Source organism: Melozone crissalis, unplaced genomic scaffold, assembly GCF_028551555.1.
Source record: "Melozone crissalis strain CALT ecotype California unplaced genomic scaffold, PUWL_Pcris_2 ptg000013l_1, whole genome shotgun sequence".
Classification (NCBI taxonomy): domain Eukaryota; kingdom Metazoa; phylum Chordata; class Aves; order Passeriformes; family Passerellidae; genus Melozone; species Melozone crissalis.
In genome coordinates, this window is record NW_026535791.1 from 34,769,693 (window position 1) to 34,789,367 (window position 19,675).

The 19,675-nt window shown below is 41.5% G+C and overlaps 1 protein-coding gene across 5 annotated transcripts in view; it reads right to left on the reverse strand.

Moving 5' to 3' along the window:
• Positions 1–19,461, reverse strand: part of DZIP1 (DAZ interacting zinc finger protein 1) — a 40,832-nt gene extending 21,371 nt beyond the window's left edge. For 4 of the 5 annotated variants that reach the window (XR_008482860.1, XM_054272112.1, XM_054272111.1 and 1 more), the window contains exons 1-10: positions 17,524–17,668; positions 16,121–16,190; positions 15,553–16,047; positions 10,893–10,977; positions 9,236–9,360; positions 6,934–7,095; positions 6,113–6,250; positions 5,042–5,104; positions 3,657–3,797; positions 1,289–1,337 (exon numbers count right to left, since the gene is read on the reverse strand). Coding sequence is in view for 4 of the 5 variants with exons in the window: in XM_054272112.1 (XP_054128087.1) it covers positions 1,289–1,337; positions 3,657–3,797; positions 5,042–5,104; positions 6,113–6,250; positions 6,934–7,095; positions 9,236–9,360; positions 10,893–10,977; positions 15,553–16,047; positions 16,121–16,123 (1,261 nt within the window). In the remaining variant the exon portion in view is untranslated. Of the gene's footprint in view, positions 1–1,288; positions 1,338–3,656; positions 3,798–5,041; positions 5,105–6,112; positions 6,251–6,933; positions 7,096–9,235; positions 9,361–10,892; positions 10,978–15,552; positions 16,048–16,120; positions 16,191–17,523; positions 17,669–19,378 lie in introns of those variants that run through there. The other variant, XM_054272110.1, reaches the window with a different exon arrangement.
• Between the last annotated feature and the right edge of the window lie 214 nt (positions 19,462–19,675).

A 19,675-nucleotide genomic window follows, 5' to 3' on the forward strand; every position in this document is an offset into this window, starting at 1 on the left:
AAAAAAATAATAAAATTGTATTATTGTAAACAATAGCAGACAAATACAGATTCTTAAATATAGCAATATTTAATCATATTTATAAATCAGTTATTTTTTTACATTAATGGGCAAAAAATAAACAAAATATTTACAAAGTAAAAACTGTTTCTTCACAACATAAAGTACATCTCTACGTATGCTTAGCATTTTTAACACTTCTAGAATCAGGAAAAGAAACTACTAACTAAATCATCACTGGACTAGAATGTGATCATTTTTTTGGCCAACAGTGTATGCTGCCTTTATCACAGGGAAGAAGTCTTGGCCCAAAGCTACTTAGTCAAGACCAACCTGCCCAGGGCTTGTATTCCCCACAGAGGATCTGCAGCATCCACAAGTGACATCAATGAGTGCAAACAGTCATACATCTATAGATTGTGTATAGGGTGTAGCCTTGGAGTGAATTAAGCTTCAATCCTACATTCCTCAGATCAGCATGGGGCTAGAAGCAAATCAGCCTGTGTGCCATGGACTTTTACTTGTCTGTGCTTCAGTGTGAATGAATATGACCAGCTAGAGCTGAAAAGCCACACAGCCATGCTCTTACTAGGCCTTCCTCAATCTAAACCTACTCCCTGCTCTTTGACTCAGTTCAAGCTAGTGTCTTGTTAATACAGAAAAATGGTTTCCAAACTGGGATCAGAATTAATTCAGCGATCATCACCTATTGCAAAAAACTTACTGCAAGTAAGTGCAACTGCAGCATTAACCCACATGGGTGTTTGTAGTGCAGGACAATATCCTGAAACACTATTACCAGGTTTAGCTATTTGTAATAGACTTCAGATGTTAAAGTATTGCACAGACAAAAATATAAGAGTTCTTAACATTCTTTGAACATCTGTGTCTTAATTGACAAGTTAATCAGTTTTGTCTATTCTTTCAGTATTTTCCCTTTTGTGAGTTCTGCAGCCTAAGGACAGTCAAGCCAAAGAAAATCAATTAAAATTATACTTCATAAAGCAAATCTGGAAGTTTTTTACATAATACAAAATAAAGTTGTTCTATTTTACATCTCTTCACTACTCAAGCAATCAACTTTGTACATTAGAAGTCTTTACAGCTACCAAGCATGATCTTTGTAAATTGTGGCATCGGAACAGGTAGGTACCCTGTGAAAAACAAATACATTTCCAGTACTGATTTTATTTCAGTATTTTGTTAGTCAAGTTGATGTCTATACTTGTTGCAACCAGGCTGCAGAAATCAGAAACTAAGTCTGTTTTTTCTTACAGTTTGTACTCACCATCATATGTTTTAACACTTGGAGGTGGTTTCACAGACAATTCTCTTATCTAAAGGAGAAAACACAGATACATTAATAGATACAAATGTAAATGATCAATATCTAGAATGAGCATTTAGCATGAAATATCTAGTTTCAGTACTATTCCATAAGAGAAATTATGGGTTATGATTTGGGGAGAAAAATACTACTTCTGTGTCCAATATATATTTTGTTCATGCTTAATAAATGTTTTTGTGTTGTCTTAACGACCACTCATGCTTTGTACATCTTGTTATTAAGTCAATGAGAGCAGACATAGGGGCCACTTCAGCATTTAAGATTTTCAATACTTTCCTCCTCTGCAATTCATACCCCATTTTGCAAGCCTGGCTTCCAGTACAGGGAAACACTGGAGTGTTTAATTGCACATTAATTTTAAATGCATGAACAGTTCTCCTCTCTGCTTTACAGGTTTACCTATTTGACACCCCTGAACTGAACTAACAAGAGTAATTGACAAGCACTGAACTAACAGAGTAAAGGAAACACGCTGTCTGTAATGCGATCTAAAGAAAACAGGAAACTTGTGAATCCTATATCACTAAAACAATGTTCTGCACTCCAATTCCCCAAAGACAAGAAAAACACAATTCATTCATCAAACACATAGCCACTGTCAGATGGAGCTGGCACAAATATTGGACCCTGATCCTCTTTTATTTATCAGTTTGGTTATAGGAAGTAGTGCCTCTATTCATTATCCAATAAGTTTGGATTCTGCAAAAGTGTTGGCTATTTCTCAAGCCCTTCTATTTTGCAGGGATTGAGAATGTAGATCTGCACAACTGCATTTCACAAACACCAAACATGGACTCCTCTGAACCTATTATACATCTGTGGTCATACTGTTATCTTTCCAAAGGTCACTTGATCGAAGGAAATTCATCTATGATTGTCCCCCATTTCTCCAGCTATAAAATTTGTGAAGGTGGAGATGTAAAAGCTATTATTTGTCTTTCCATTCTTTAAGTATAAGTTTATATATTTTATAAGTTTCTTTCCATAACTTAAGTATAAGTTTAACATTAATCTCAAGCAAAATGTGTAAAATTAGATTTACAAAGAATGCACCATCTTATAGAGGAATAGGCCACAATCATGCCATAGTCTAAACTCCAGACTACCCAGATCTTCCCCCACCAATCATCTCTAAAATTCTATAGTTATGTTTCAACAAAACCTTATTTTAGGCAAAACCAATTAATTTCCAAACATAGAATCACAGGCTATCTCACACTGGATGGGACCTACAAGGATCAAGTCCAATTCCCTCATTGGACTACCTAAAACTTAAACCTAAGAGCATTGTCCAGACGTGCCAAGAGCTGTGACAGGCTTAATGCCACAATCAGTTTCCTGGGGAGCCTGTTCCAGCGCCCAACCACCCTCAGGGTAAAGAACCCTTTCCTAATGTCCAATCTGAATCTCCCCTGCTTCAGTCCATTTCCTTGTGTCCTATCAGTGATCACCAGAGAGACCAGAACCTCCTCCTCCACTGCTCCCCTTGAGGCTGTGATGAGATCACCTCTCAGCCTTCTCTTCTCCAAGCTGAATAAGCCAAGTAACAACAGTTGCTATCCCTAAAATGCCCTCAAGACCTTTGATCACCTTGTTTGCCCTCCTCTGGATGTGCTGAGAAAGTCTGGTGCCCTTCTTACACTGAGGCACCCAAACTGCACACAGCACTCAAGGTGAGGCAGCACCAGCACAAAGCAGAGTGGGACAATCCCCCACCTCAATCAGCTGGAGATGCTGTGCCTGATGCACCCCAGGACATGGCTGGCCCTTGTGGCTGCCAGGGCACTGCTGACTCACATTCAACTTGACATCACCTCAAACCCCCAGATCTCTTTCTGCAGGACTTCTCTCCAGCCTCTTGCTCCCCAATACCTGGGTATAAGCAGGGTTACTCCATCTCAGGTGGAGAATCTGGTACTTGGTCTTGTTACATTTCCCATGGCAATATTTCAAATAATTATTCTCGCAGTAATGAATATGATACTTTATTTTTAGTGTGAGAAGTAATGTATTTTCAGATTTCAAACACTAGATCCCATTATGATTACATCCTTTTCACTATCAAAAAATTTTGGTTTATTAAGCCTTTCTTTATCAAATGTGTTTTAATTCCTGGTACATTCCTGTGTCTCTTTTCCAGATCTATTCTTATTTATCAACATAATTTCCAAAGCCTAACCAAAACACTCCAACAATACTATTACAAATTGCAAATATTAGAATATCAGAGAAATATAAGACCCAAGTGCTAGTATAGTGTTTCTCTGTGTCCTGTGCTCTCTAAAACAGAGTGTTTCACAAAACAGACCTGCTTCCTCTGACTAATAATCAGATCATTCTGCTCCTGAAGCCTCTTCTCCAATTCTTCTATCCTCTTCCTGTAAAAGATGTTATTTCTGTTCAGGTCTTCCCTCGCTGCTGTTTTGGTGCTCTCCACCTCTGACCGTAGCTAGAAAGCAATCAGAAGAAAAGTAACATCATGTTAACACTATACAAAATATTTTACAAAGTCTAAACAAGCAAGTGTCATGCTTACATACTTCTAACATTTTTTTTTTATCAGCAAAAACCTGATGTTTTCTGTGACTTCACTAGGACTTGTGTATATCATAGAACAGTTGTCTGCATCACTTTTGAATTACACAAGGAGGACTACCTAAATCTCAATATAAAGAAAAGGACATACACACACATTGCTGAGATTGCCTAAAAATAAGATTGCAGGAAAAATTGTGTAGATCTATAAAAATGTTTTAATTGTAAATAGTGTCCAACAATGATACTTTAAGGAGGTGATATGTGAATTTGTATAATAAATCTAGTATATTACCTCCAAAGGTGGAAGAAAGGGAACATTATTTAGGTGCACCATCCCAAAAGTAATACTTACATTACTTCTCCCTTATTCTATTCTTGCACTGTATGTGGGTGCATCTTTAACTACATCCTTTTTGGGGACTGTTCCATGGTTCATCCCCAATGTTTTCTTGCCAGAGGAGGAGAAGCATTGGTCAGACCACTATGATCTGCTCAGTTCTTACATGGTCACGTAGATGAAAGGAAAATGAAAGGAAAAGAAGCAAGAGAAACAAAGCAGCAAAGAGATTAAAAAGAAATGCAGATGTAAAAAGAAATCTGAGGAATAAAGCTTTGTATAGTAAAATATATAAACTGATGCAAAATAAAATCCCATGGTGTTTTCTCCTGGACAAGCTGAACAGATTCTGCATTAGAAAGCTACAACAGAAAAAGCAATAGAGAAGTGATAAGAAGGAGAAAAAAAAAGACTGAGACATATGCCATAGGTCCATGGTGGCAGCAGGTACAGGGTGGATGAAAGCTACATGCTGGCAAGTCAGATCTCAACTATTCAGCTACATAACATAGAATATACTGTATAATACAGTGGTCACAGAAACAGCTGTAAGCTGTAAGCTTTTCAAAAGACAGATACAGCTTCAGTTTTCTGTCAGATTCTGAAATGCTAAATTCATTTTCAACCCTGGCCTTAACTGAAACACCAAGATCCTACCATAACAGAAACACAGAGATGGTAAATACAGCTAAGAGGACATACTCTTATAAAATTTTGATATCTGGCACATGTACTAGAGCATATCAAGAACTACTGAAAGGGTAAATTAAAAGAAAAAAAGTCTCCTTTAGGTGTAAGTGGTTTGCTGTGCCACTTACCAGGGACGTTTCTGTCTCATGATCATGACACTTGGCTTGCATACAAGACACCCACTTTTTTTCCTGCATAGAGGAAATCCATGTTAATTCTTGCAAACATTTAGTTTGATATATGCAGCTTTGTTTCTTGTTAATAGAACATGAGCATTTTGTTTGATATATGCAGCTTTATTTTTCTAAATAAAGCATAAAAACCAAAAAGACGACAGATTTGATGAAATTCGAGTAACCCAGTATTTAATGCCTAGAACAGTTGATTTATATATCTGAGTGTAGTTTTCTTACCAATCACTCTAGAAACTGTATTTTCTCTTTGATTTGTATATGCAGTAACTGTGAGTGAGAAATACACAAGCATTTTGATACATCTCTGTGTATTAACAAAAAGAGTAGTAAGTGTAGGGGGTTTTCACTCTAAAGAATGTAATTTTGAGCACTCATTAACAATGTATTTTGCATAATAATGACAAAACCCCAGAATTAACATATGAGTTTTAGAGTGAAGCCAATTTTCTTTGATGAAATAAATAAAAAACATAAAGCAAAACTAAGTTTTGCACATCTTTGCACAGAAGTGATCAAACTTCTGTATAACACCAGCAGTAAACAAAGGTCTTCACATCCAAAACACTATGAAAGAAAACAAAAGGCACAGGTTGGAAAATCCTGTCAGAAAGCTTCCTAATTTTCTTTTTCATTTCGGGAAATGGAATATTCCAATTTTTCTGTAAGTTGGCTTCACGAATGGGTAAACATAAATGCTTTATCAGAGCCTTCTGGAACTGAATTGCCACCACACTTGGCAAAGACAGATATACTTAATCATAAAGAATAAGAGAATATCAATAAATAAGCATCAATTACTTAATTTACAATAGATAAAGAAAATAAATCCTTGTTTGCCATTATATGGATAGTATTAAATAGTATTAAATCTTTAAAACTAGCTATTTTTGGCATTAAAAATAATGAAAATTTTACTTAGGGATTTCATATCCTACTCAGAGATGAAGAAAAATAAAAAGAAAGCAAGTAATCTGTCAAAAGCAATACATTAAGTTATAGTGTTACCTGTTTTTCCAGAAGTTTAACCACATATGGATGATCCCGAAGATGATGAGGTTTCTCCTCTGTAAACTCATGGCTGTCTTTCAGTGTTCCTAAATTGGATTTTTGTTGCATATTGGACTTTTGTAATTCTAACAGTTGCTAATAGGAGGGAGGAGGAATACAAAATTTTCTTTAAACACAGTTATGCAGAGATTGCATCAGATATTTCTCCCATTTCATGTGAGGTCAGCATTTATCAAATTTCACGTCATCAATAATATCTACATCTAAAATAAATATGACTTGTAAAAGTACACAGGACCTAGCAGCTGCAAAATGTAAGCTGCTCTGGAAATGCCATGCAGATTTGATTTCTGACCCCGCCATACTTTCATGATTCTCTTGCTAGTGAACATTTCTAAAGCATGTGCTGAAAACAAATTAACTCTGTCAAGACTGTAATGCAGAGGTTAGTGTCCTCCACACCACTTATGAAAATATTAACATAAGAATACTTAAAATGCAGCAACCACAACAATATCTACCAGCCTATAAACAGGCATTCAAAGGCTGAGGAGTACAGAAAAAAACTGACATAAATGCTGAAGGGATCATTCATTCATAAAAAGCAATCCTTTAAATAAAAAGGCCCACAACCTGAAATTATATTAATAAAATACCTGTATACAAGATACAATTAGAGCTCCATTCAATCATTATTTTTAAGAGTTCTGTAGGAAGAGCTTTACAATGACTATATCACATTTCAAATATGTGAAATTGACTGCCATCTATTGTAAGGGATTCATGCTTTAAAATGTTTGAAAATTCAAATTGCTTACATTTTCTAAGGTTGAATTTCTTGAATGTAAGTCCTTAAGCTCTTTTGTAAACATATCTTTCACTTTTTCTATTTGATCAGCAAACTTCTCTCTTTCCTCGTCTTTCCATCTATGAAATGATTGTAGAAACTCTTCTTCTTTTGATTTTTGCTGCTCGCATTCCTGAAATTTAAAAAAAAAAATGGAGATTTTTCCTCATGTTTAATACAAATTCAGCTCCCAAACTACATATGGAATGCAGTCACTTTCAACATTTTGGAAATATTGTGACATCAAAAAAGATAACACCAGATTTTTTTAAGAATGCTAGGGTAGCAAATTATGCATTTTGCTAAACAAGCTAAACAAGTATGCTTCAAAACAGTTCAGGCAGTTTATTATTTTTCACTGAAAAACACACAAATGACCTTAGTCATATCAAAGATTCACTTACTTCAGTATCCTGTTCTCACAAAGTCCTTAAGTGTGTAAGTAAGAAAGGCTAAAATCGGGGCAAGCAAACATGCATGTTGTCTTTCAGTCTCTAAGTTGCCAGCTGTTTTCAGCTCAGAGGACTTCTGGAGCCTGATACAGTCCTGTGAACTTCATTAACTGCATAAACTTCAATACATTTCTCCTCATACACTTTGCAGTTATCTCCTGTGGCTGCATCAGCTTTAGCAACTGCAACACCTTTTGCCAATGAGCTCCACAAGCTGCATAAAGAGCCAAGCACTTTTCTTGTTTTAGTTAAGTTTGAATCTGGCTTCTGCTAGGTACATTTGATGGATTCTGAGCCCTGAACTGGAGAACAGAGAGAATCACTATTCACTCTGTGCAACTCATGACTTCATAGGTATCATTATCTCACCCTCCATCTTCATCAAGTGTTTGTTTCTTTTTCAGAGTGACAACTCTCAGCATGCTCAGTCATTTTAAATACTGACTGATCATCTTTGTAGCCCATCTCCATAACTTTTATAGCTCTATCCCATCCTTTTTTAGATGAAGGGACTAGATTCACACAACATATTAAAGCTGTGATTTGCACAGTGATTTTTCAGAATAATTGGTAGTATTTGATCTTTGCTAGCTGCCACTAACATTTCCCCAGGGCTATGTATCACAAGATTAAGATCTTGCCCTTCAGTAATAGCACTCAGCTCAGAACCCATTGTTTCATAAATGAAATTAGAACTGTTTTATCCCTATATGCCTTTACCCCACTTCATCCATTAGATTACTTCAACCATTCCACTACACAGTGAGAAATTTTTATATAGTTCTCAAATTGTTTAAAGTCCTGCATTTCACTGCCCAGGACATATGTATCTTTTAGGAAACACCAATATTTTTCCATCACAGCATTCGCTCTGAATTTGTTCTCTATAATATGCAATCATTGTACAGCTAGGAAGAACAGGATCATCTGTATCCTTCAATCAAGGATAAGATCTTCTGCTCTTTTAATCAAAAGATAGTAACATTGTGCCACCTGAATTGACAATGGATGTCAGACAAGGCAGATAAACTGTAACCAGTCACACCACACATTTCTATCTTCCCTGACATCCCAGAAAAGCAGAGAAGTTTTGAAAGTTTCTTGTTGTGTAACACTGCAGACTGTAGCTTCAGGACATTTCAGGTAGTCCCCTTGCAGGTAGGAGTCTCAGCTAAGACAAGTGACTTCAAAAGAGGCCCCTAAGGCACCAAAAAATCTACCTTGTTCTGAATGAATGTGTTATGAATACTCCAAGTTCCACCTCATAAGCAAAACAATGCTTTGGGGGCAGGAGAAATATGTTCTAGATGCACTTCTCAAAAGCTAGGCACAGAATGAATGAGTAGAATACCTCCCACATGTCCACATAGGGCCAAGACCCTTTATTCTGACAGTGCCTGCACTCCTAAGTGAAACTCTAGCAGCTTTTGATTTAGTCATTCAGGACTTTTGAAAATGGAAGCTGAACACTTCCAAGACAGGGGGAACAAAAGGACTGAAGAAAGTGAAGTCTGAAGCTGAGTTAATGGAAAACAACACTGCATGTTTTACAGAAGATCAGGGTTTCCTCTGAAAACAAGGAAAAAAAAATTATCCATCACAGACTATCAGGTTGGAAGGATCAGATTGGATTATCCTCCAGGATAATCTGGTCCAGCCTTTCTTGACAACAGCACTAACTAGACAAGGTGGCCCAGGACCCTGGCCAGCTGAATCTTGAAAGTGTTCAACTTTGGGAAATCCAGTACTTCTGTGGCTTGAGTGAACACAGTTCAAAGTGCTAATTCTTTTGAGACATTCACATTACTTAGTAAGTATTACCTTAGACAACCTGGCCAAGTTAGCCTGTTGCTCAAACTCTAACTGGGACTTGGTGAGCTGCAACTGCTCCTTCAGTTTTTCAATCTCATCCTGCAATTTTTCTATATTTCCTTTCTTCTTCTGTTCTGTTTGAAAGAAACACAGATTTTAAGAAGGTTTGTTGCAATTTCTGGAACTGCAATACTTACTGCAAATTCATTTCTAGTGTTTCAGTAACATATTCACAGAGTGTGACTTTCTTAGACCATTTCCCTTCCCACTACCATGATTCTCCATAGATGCTTTCAAATACATATATTCTCTAGACTGCTAACTTATCCTCAAATACTTGTACCACTGAGGTGAGAAATAGTTTATGAAATATTTACATGAAAAAGCATTCTATAACCTAATTTTATAGGAATCTAAGCAACACAGGCTCATAAAAAGGATGTACAAAGGACAAAGTAAACCTCAGTTATTCAATCTCTTAGGTTAAGTTTATTCTAAATAACTTTTGTAAGGAGTACAGCTGGAATACAACAAATTATTTACGTGGAAAGAATTGGGGGAATATCAAACAAAATACGTTAAATGCACAAAAACCACAGCAATCTTCAATTGTGAAACATTTCATCAATTTACCAATTATTTACTTGCCCATCATCTGGGAATCTGAATATTATTTCAGAAATAACTGAATGAGATATTTTCCCCAGAGAGCCATTCCAGGCTTTCATACAATTACTTCAACTGTTTCTGCAGCATCTTACACTATCATTTTTATCAACTGTAAGGTGCACAAGAGCTTCTTTCTTTTTAAAATATATTCACACTTCCTCAGCTGCCTAATCAGATCCCTCTCACTCTTGCTGCTGTTTCATTTGCCTGACAAGCTACACTTCAGACCTCATTAGATTCTTCCCACTTCTTCTCCTCCCAAATGTCCCTTTTTTCCTAACTTGTTCTTATTCTAACCACTGTTACTTGTCAATACTTGTTTGTCCTTAGCAATAAATCATAAGCATGCAGCCTACCAGGAAGGAGAGAAATTAGATATGAATGAAAGAAACTTTGACATCATTTTTTTTCAAACTAAACATCTTTTAGTGAAGAGAGAAAAAAAGTATTCAAGTTAGTGGTAAAGCAACCTTGAGTATCATGGATAGATGAAGGTAGACTGTTCTGAACAGTTTCTCTTTCTCACTACATTTTACAGTCACTTTAGTTCAGGAGACCCTGATCCTATTCAAACTGATTTCAGGTGGGGTGGACTATTTATGTATTTATAATTATTATATATTTACAAAATTTATTTTCCTTAGTGCAGCTTATTCATTTTACCCACACCTTCATAACACACATGCCTGAAGAGGAACTGTGCTCTGAAATGTACTACTGGCTAAAGTATTCAACACAAATGCTAGTTTGAAAAGATGCTGCAGATATGGCACACAGGTTTTTGTTAACTATTTTCCAGAGACTGAAACATATGTTGCCCAATACATTGTATCAGTCAGTGGCACTTGCATTCACACAAACTGGGATCTGCCACTCAAAAATGTAAAGTAAAAACTTTTCTTCCAAGTTACACAAAATCAGGGACTGCACATCCTCACTGTATTTACACTTTTCTAAACCACCTCTCTCAATTTTTTTGATAACATTAAATACATACCGATCTCAGACTCTCCTGGGTGACGTCTTTGAATGTGACTTTGTAAAAAGGAATAGGTCATAAAAGCCTTTTCACAAAATGGACACTACAAAAAAAAAACCAGTTAAAAAACATTAGTAACATCTATTTGGTAAATACAGTGGTTAAGGTTTTGAACAGGTTATTACATTTTGTTCAAATGTAAAAAGAAGGTAACTTCAACAAATTCCATCTCACAAGAATAAGAACAAAAATTCTCATGGTACCCAGTTACTGTAAAGTCATTAGTATATTACTGCTATTTAACATTTCACAGTGATGGTGATGAGCAAGAATCTGATTGTGCTAGGCACTGCACAAACTGAACAGAACAGACTCTGGCCAAGCAAGTTCAAATTCAGATATAAACCACAGACAATGATTCGTATATGTAGGTCGAGAACTATAAAGAAAAGGCATGACAACCCTCTTCAGCACAACACACAGACTCCAGCCAACCAGTAGCTCAGGTGCTCTTAAGATTCATGCAACACCACAAAGTAGAACACCACACAGCTGGAGAAAACCAACAATGATGGGTTTCAGTATATGAGTTGTGAGATGGCAATACTCAAAGGACATGTAAAATACTCAGATATTTCAACCAAGGTAAAGCAGCAGTACACAATTTTGTAAGAAAAGATATGTAGCTACATTAGTATGCCACCTAGAATCCTTCTGAAGCACAAAGTTCTTTCAATTACTGTTTCTATAATTAACCTACTAGTTTTGAATATAAATTTGAAGTCAAATTTGGATCCCACCCTTTTTGAAATATCCTTTTTGTTCAGCTTCAAAATACATTCTACTAATGTTCAGAATATATTTAAAATAGGTGGGTTGTACAAGGACAGAAGCTGCATCTACAAACTCTGTAACATATGCATGAGGGCTCCTCATCACTTGAGGGTCATTCATTACCTCTATCTCATACTTTTTTTAAAATAAATACATTTTAACAAAACACAGACACTCAAAAAAGTCATCTTACTTATCAGTGTGATATGACGGTAAGAAACCAGCTTAATACGTTCAAGATCTTGTCACCATAATCAATGCCAGAAGGAGGATCTGGGGAGCTACAGGCCTGTCAGCCCAACCTTGGTGCCTGGCAATGTTCTGGAACAGATCATCTTCAGTGTGATCACATACAGGACAACCAAACAATCAGAACCAGCCAGCATGGGTTTAGGAAAGGCATGTCCTGCCTGACTAACCTGATCCTTTTATTACCAGGTGACCTGCCTAGTGGGTGAGGGAAGGCTGTGGATATTGCCTATTGGACTTCAGCAAAGCCTTCAGCACCATCTACCACAGCATTCTCCTGGAAAAGCCGGCAGCTCATGGCTTGGACAGGTGCACTCTTCTCTGGGTTAAGAACTGGATGGATGGCCAGGCCCAGAGATTGTGGTGGTGTCACATCCAGTTGACATCTGGTCACTGTCATGTCCCCAGGGATCAGTGTTGGGGACAGTCCAGTTTAATATGTTTATTGATCATTTGGATGAGGGGATTGAGTGTACCTTAAATAAATTTGCAGAGAACACCAATTGAACAGGAATCTGTTGATCTGCTGGAGGGTAGAAGTGCTGTGCAGAAGGATCTGGAGAGCATGGATTGACGGACAGAGGCCAACTCTATAAGGTACAGCAAGACCAAGCACCAGGTCTTTCACTTCAGCCATAAAACCCCCTGCAGCATTACAGGCTTGGGGCAGTGTCTTTAAAGCTGCTCAGTGGAAAAGGACTACAGGCTGTTGGTCAGCAGCTGCTGAACATGAGCCAGTGTGTGCCCAGGTCGCCAGGAAGGTCAGTGTCACCCTGGTTGTATCAGCAGTAGTGTGGCCCAGCAGGACCAGAGCACTGGTTGTCCCTCTATAGCCAGCCTTGGTGAGGCCATATCTCAAATCCTGTGTCCAGTTCTGGGCCCCTCAATACAAGAAGGACATTAAGCTGCTGGAGCATGTCCAGAGAAGGGCAATGGAACTGGGGAAGGGTCTGGAGGGTAAGACCTGCCAGTAACAGCTGAGGGGGCTGGAGGTGTTCAGCCTGCAGAGAAGGAGGCTCAGATCTTATGACTCTTTACAACTGCCTGAAAGGAGGGTGTAATTAAACAGGGTTCAGCCTCTTCTCCCCGGAAACAAGTGACAGGACAAGAGGACTTAGCCTCAAGCTCTGACAGGGAAGGTTCAGGCTGGACATCAGAAGGAATTTCTTCATTTAAAGGGTGGTTAAACATTGGCATGGACTGCCAAGGGAGGTGGTGGAGTCACCACCCTGGAGGTGTTCAAGAAATAAATGAACACTGCCCTTAGTGCCATGGTCTAATTGACAAGATGTTGATCAGTCAAAGGTTGGACTTGATGATCTCAGAGGTCTTTTCCAAGCTAAATGATTCTGTGATTATGTGAGATTCCCAAATTTCATATTATATTTAAAATGTTGCCACTGGTAGTTGGGTATCCTATAAAATACACTTTTCAGCAAACACTAAAGCCATGAATAATTAAGACAAATTTTGTTCAGCAAATGCAAGACCTACTATAAAACCAAAATAAAGTGATATAATATGGCAGCAAAGCATTACTGCCAACCAAGAGGAAGCTTACAGTGCAACAGATTGCACATGATTTACAGAACTAAATTGGCTGTGAAATAATGTTATCCACTCAAGCACAAACCTCATGCCAGTTTGACTTGCTGGTAGTGAAAGAAAGCTCTTACTGCAGGAGACAGGATTAACATAGGGAACATTTAAGTTTTGAATTATGCAACACTTTTCTTGCAACTACTTTTCAGTGTTAACTACAATATGCACTTTATGCCCATATTGTACATGAGAATGCAAGATTTCTGAACAAAGTATTAAAAAAGTGAAAAATATTATTTAAAATTAAATTTGTATTACTCACATGAAGGTACTGACCAACAAGACTTAAATTTATTACTTGTAGGTATCAGTACCATTTAATAGTAGCATTTAATGGTTAAACTTATATTGATCTTGGATGAAAGGCATTACATCTGAATTCCAAAACATTTACATTAGATGTGAAGTGCACCTCTGCTAAAAAAGGCTTATTTGTAAACAAGTAACAGGCATATTTGCAAAACATCCAAGACTTTGAGGGGATGGAATCTGAACTACCCTCTCAGGAACACCAGAAAAGCCCCTATATCTGGCAACGAAGATCATGGCAGAGATAAATATCACAGAGCTGTTGTTTACTGATCACACTACTACCCTTCATTTACAAACACTGGGAAGGGTTTTAATTATTTTGGCATTCAGACTCAGAATCCTGAAAACACTGTAGAACTTCAGGTACTGTTCAACATCATTCCCTGTACTTATTTTTCTCATGTGAACTTAAATAACTTCTAGAGAAAAGAAATAGAAAAATGAAAGGGGAGAGGGGAGATCATAAGTTTACTTTGTATGAATCAAATTATAAATGGGAAATAGATTTCCATCTCTGTTTTACTGCAAATGCCATTGAACAGATTAGCAATGAGACAAGTTCACTACCATGTTTTTCAGCTTCCACAGAGACAGGTACACACTACAAATATTTCCGGAAAATTTTATAACATTTGGCAATCACAGTATAAGAACTATTTAGGTTTATACATAAAATGGCACATTTATTTTTGCAACACAGGACAAACTACTTTGTGAGCTGCATAAAGGTGTTTTTTTAAAATAATACCATATCAGCAGCTTGTCCTTGAGACTAACACTTGAATGCATGAACCTTGCTTCATGTATAGTTCTCTTGGGGCATAAGGTACCTTTTCCCTTACAGAAACGCTTGAGCCAACTTAGCTGATGTCTTAAATATTGAACTTTAAACATACAGAGCTAGCCTGAAATCATGTCAAGTCTGTATCCAGTGCACCCTTTAGACTTCAGATTACATTTGAAGCCGAAATTTGCATTCCCAAAACCTGAAAATGCTGATGCTGAAAAATACTTAGACCAAACTACCATATCATTGTAGTGAGACAAAAAACCCCTCCCAGTTTAAACAGAGTGCAATGACACTGTCAGTCAGAACAGCTGCGTATTAAGGTTCTTAAGGAAGACCCCTTAGGAACAGATTGTTGTGGAATCAGAGCTGAGCTAACTCACGGAAGCTCTTTACCATCTTGCCCGAGTCACCTCTGAGTCACACACACAAGCAGAAACTTTGTGCCTGGAGAACATCAGTGCAGGACAGTGCATTGCTGCCCAGCATCAGCTCCAGTGCATTTGCCCTGTGTATTTTCTGACCACGCAGTTAGCAGACAAGGAAAGACAGCAACACAACAAAGTAGCAACATGTTGATCATAAGTTTTGTATGTGTGTGTATCTGACGTTTCAGATGCATCTAAAGCAAATCCAAGAGTAAAGAGCATCTGTTAGCAAAAAGAGGATTTGTTAAAGATGATGTAGCATTCTCCAAAGAGTCTCCGAAACACAGATGGAAAACAAGCGCCAGCAATGCACTTCCTTTTGCAAGGTCACTGGTCCTTGCAGTTCCAGCCTTTCACCCAGCAAGCAACTGCACCCCAGCAGAGTGGGGCTGCTCTGCCGCCCATCCCAGCAGGCTCAGAGCTGACAAGGTGTGGGTGACTGGGCCACCAGGCCCTCTCCTCTCACCTGGTGGTAGTTGGCTCGTGCCTCCAGCATCATTTGCTGGGTGCTGATCATCTTCTTTCTCCGCCGGCATTCCTCCTTAAGCCCCTGGATATCCTGCGAGCGCTGGGCCACCTCCTTGGCCAGCTGGTCACGGTGGGCCTGTGTCTCTCTCAGGGCCTCCTCCAGGCTGCCGAGCTGGGCGCTGAGGTACTCCTGGGAGTGCAGCAGGTACTCGGTAGAGAGCTGTGCCAGGCGCAGCAGCTTCAGCAGCAGCGGGTCTGCGGGGCCCTGGCAGTGCGGGCAGCACTCCCGCTCGGCGTTGCAGAAGGTGACATGCTCCAGGAGCGCCTGCAGCACGGCCACGTCCCCCTCCCGCGCCACCCGCTCCACGTCCACGGTGCTCAGGCGCCGCCAGTCCGGGTTCTCGTGCCGCACGCGGAACTGGAACGCGGGAAACGCCGCCGGCCCCGCGCCGGGCCCGGTTGCAGGCGGGTGATAAGTGCGCTGGGAGAAGGGCTGCGGGAGAGAGACACGGCTCAGCCCCGGCCGGCGCTCCCCGCCCCGCCCGCCCGCCCGTCCCGGCGCTCACCATGCCCGGGCTCCGTCCCTGCGGCTCCGCTCCGCGCCGGCGTCCTCCGCGTCGCTATAGCAGCCCCGGCCTGCGCGACGGGAGGCGGCAGTGACGCCGGGCTGTGCCGCCTCCCGCCCGCCCCGCCGCTCCCCGCCCCACGGCCCTTCCTTCGGCTCCGCGCTCGGCACAAATCCCGTCCTTCTCCCTCCCGGCATCCTCCTCCCGCGACGCCTCCGCAGCCTCCTGGCAGCGCCGCGCTAGGGAGCTCTGTCCCGCGGGTCCCGGTGCTCCCGCTGCCCCGCACGCAGCGCATCCTTTACCATCTTCACACGCTACTCGCATCAACAAACGTGTCCTCGGCTCCGCTCTTATGTTTATGCGTCCTTGACACAGCTACACAGCACACGCTTTCTCGCTCCACATTCCCTTCACTTCTCAGAAGTCTGTACATGCCACCCTGCTCGCACGTTCACTGCACCAACGTGCCTCCCTATCCTGTGCCTCCTCCGAGCTTCTCCTGACTCCAACCCTTCTCAGTCCTCTACCCCTGTGCTGTCCTGTACCCTTCTCCAGCCACGGCTACTCAACTGTCTCCCAGATGTGACAACATCTGTCACCTCCCCACCATCAGCATTCATACATATGTCGTTTCTCTGTATATCTTCATGCTGCTCAACCCTCATGTGCCTCAGCTGGTAGCTCCGTGCAATCTCTCCAGTGCAACTCCGTACCCCTCCCAATGCCCACACACCTGTCGGGTGCTTGCAAACACCTTCTTCACCTTAAAACAGCCACAATTGGCAGGCCACTCCCACATGCTCTCGTCACTCATCAAATCAACACACCTCTGCCTGGTATCAGCACACACCAGATGCACTCCTGCAATCACACAACCCCACAACCTCACCACATCTGTCATTCCTGTCTCATTCTACCGAGCCCAAACACTTCAGCCCCGTGAAGCACCTCATGCCTCGCATAGATCACCTACTTTACCATCCAGGCACAACTACTTTTCTTCCACACAACCAACAACTTCTGCCTATATCCTCTCCCCACCTCAATCCCCAGTGCTCCCCAGTTTGGTGTTTCCCTTGCTCCTGCTCAGTTGCTTCAACACTATTACTAAGCAGCAGCATCCTTCTCCTCCATCATACAAAATTAATCTATTCCACTCTTCTCCAAAAATCTGCTCTTCCTGTTACCATTTCTTAATATTTCAGTCCCCTAGATACATTTGCCTTACTGCCATGTTCCACATATATACCTCCCTAACTTTTCAGTCCCTTCCACACATATGTTAGTTTCTCATCCTCTTGGTCATTCCTAGATACATACCTCTCCAAGAACAGCCACACAATATATATCTTATCATACACTCCATTCCTTAGATTCCTCTACATGACGCATTATAGACTCACAGAGATGTTCTCAAGGGACCTCTGGTGATCATCGTCCAGTCCAAATTTCTGCCGCACACTAGTTCACATCACCTGTGGCATTTAAGATGAACAGACAATCCATGAGCTCCCTGTACAACCTGTTGCATGTCTGTGCTCTCCTCCTGATGAAAACATTTTTCTTAATGCCTTGCTGAGCATCTGCTTTTACCAAGATTAAAAAATGGTTTGAACATTTTTTACCCCAATTGTTCAAGTAAATGTAGGTCACTACTAGAGGGCCCCTTTTCCTTCTCTTCACCACACTAAATAAGCCCAGCTCCTTCACCTTCTTCTCATAGACCATGTAGATCCTAATCATGTTAGACCTCCTCTGTCCCCTTTCAGCTCCTCCACATTGTTCGTATTCCCCCTTATTTGCCTGCTAGGAACTTGTAATGAACCTCACCTCTCATCACATCGCCCTCTCCAATATAAACAGTAACATGTCTACCAGTAATCACAATATAGAACTACTTCCACAAAAATACCAGCAATGTTGCTACATGCACCAACACAAACACCCTCACAAATTACAAGCTCTTGGTTTTATGTAGATTTCTATGTAGGTTGCTTTTTCGACCTTGAACCTTAAGCCTACTGGTCACACTAACACCCAAGATTCAATTCCATTTAGATTCTTCCATCACTTACCAGGCCACTTGTTTTTAATTTAGAAAAGGTACTGTGTGCCATTTGCAACATTGCAGTCTTCTGCAAGAATGACATTTTTGCCACCTCCTTTTCCACGAACAGAGTCACCAGCAAATCTTCAAAGAAATCTATTTAACTTTTTTTGATGTATATCAAATATAACTCTGCCATATTACACATAATGAAATCTAACTCCCAAAGATCTAAGCCCAATATGTGCTTCATGTATTTGACATAAGAGAAATTTCTTTACATAAAAAACATGTGAATTTGAAAGCTACCACTTTGTGTGTCAAGCAGAGGAAACCTGAAAAAGCACACATTAAATAAGGGCCTTTCATTGACAGATGCATGGGCTTAATTAGAAAAAAATAACCAAACATTATTTAAAGCCAGCAAAGGAAACCACACCTGAGGTCAGCTTATTCTCCTCAATCAATGTTTCTAGTCAGGAATATCCATACAGATTTGGAGCATGCTGCTCCAACTAAACCTGCTTTAACTGAATGTGACCATGCAGTGGTACATCATCTATCCATCATATAATGGTCTTTGTTGGAATGCACCTTAAAGACCATCTAGTTCCAACCAGCTGCCATAGGCAAGGTCACCTTCTAGACCACGTCACTCGGAGTCCCATCTAACCCGGCCTTGAACACTGCCAGGGATGGGAGGGGCACCACGAACTTAAAAAGGAGTCACAAGCCGCCCAGGCATCTCGATGGAGACAGAAGAAGTACGGACGGACAGAGGCAGTACTTTGTGATCTTTTTCCCCTTTTCTTTCTGCCGGATTTACTCTATTCTGGGAGCTGTGCCCATGAGGAATTTAGGGTCATCACCCACCCCCGAGGCCTCCTCGGTCAAGGCTGGCACCGCTTGCTGCCCCGGCCACCCCTCCTCTCCGGGACGGGCGGCACGGGACAAAAGCGGCGCTTCCCCGCGGCGGTGTCCGCGGGCCAGGCCCGGACCCGGCGCTACGGGAGGCGGCCGAGCACGGCCGGGCCTGCGGGAGGCCCCGAGCTGGGCTCCATCTGCCTGCCAAAACCTCCGGCTCCGCTCCGGAGCGCGGCCGCCTCGCCGCTCCCTCCCGCCTGCCCCAGGGGAGAGGCCCCTCCGGCCACGGCCTCCCTCCGCCCTCCTGCGCCCGGGGTGGGGGCAGAAAGGGACACCCCTGCGCTCACCTCCGGCTGCAGCTCCGCGGGTCTCGGCGGGCGCCGCAGGGCGCGGAGGGGCGGAGGGGCGGCGGGGCTGCGGCCGCTCCCGCCCCGGCCGTTACCGGCGGTGCCCCCCGGCCTCCGCCGGGCCCGTCCCGCGCCGGCCCCGCTGCCCCGAGGCCGCGCGGGTGGCGGCTGCGGAGGGGTCGGCGGCCGAGGCGGGCGAGGGCTCCCCCGCTGCTCGCCGACTCTCGCTCCTTGAGAACCTGCCCGGCAGATGTTGATGCCCAGGCGGGATGTCCTTTGTCTTGATCCGGTCCCGAG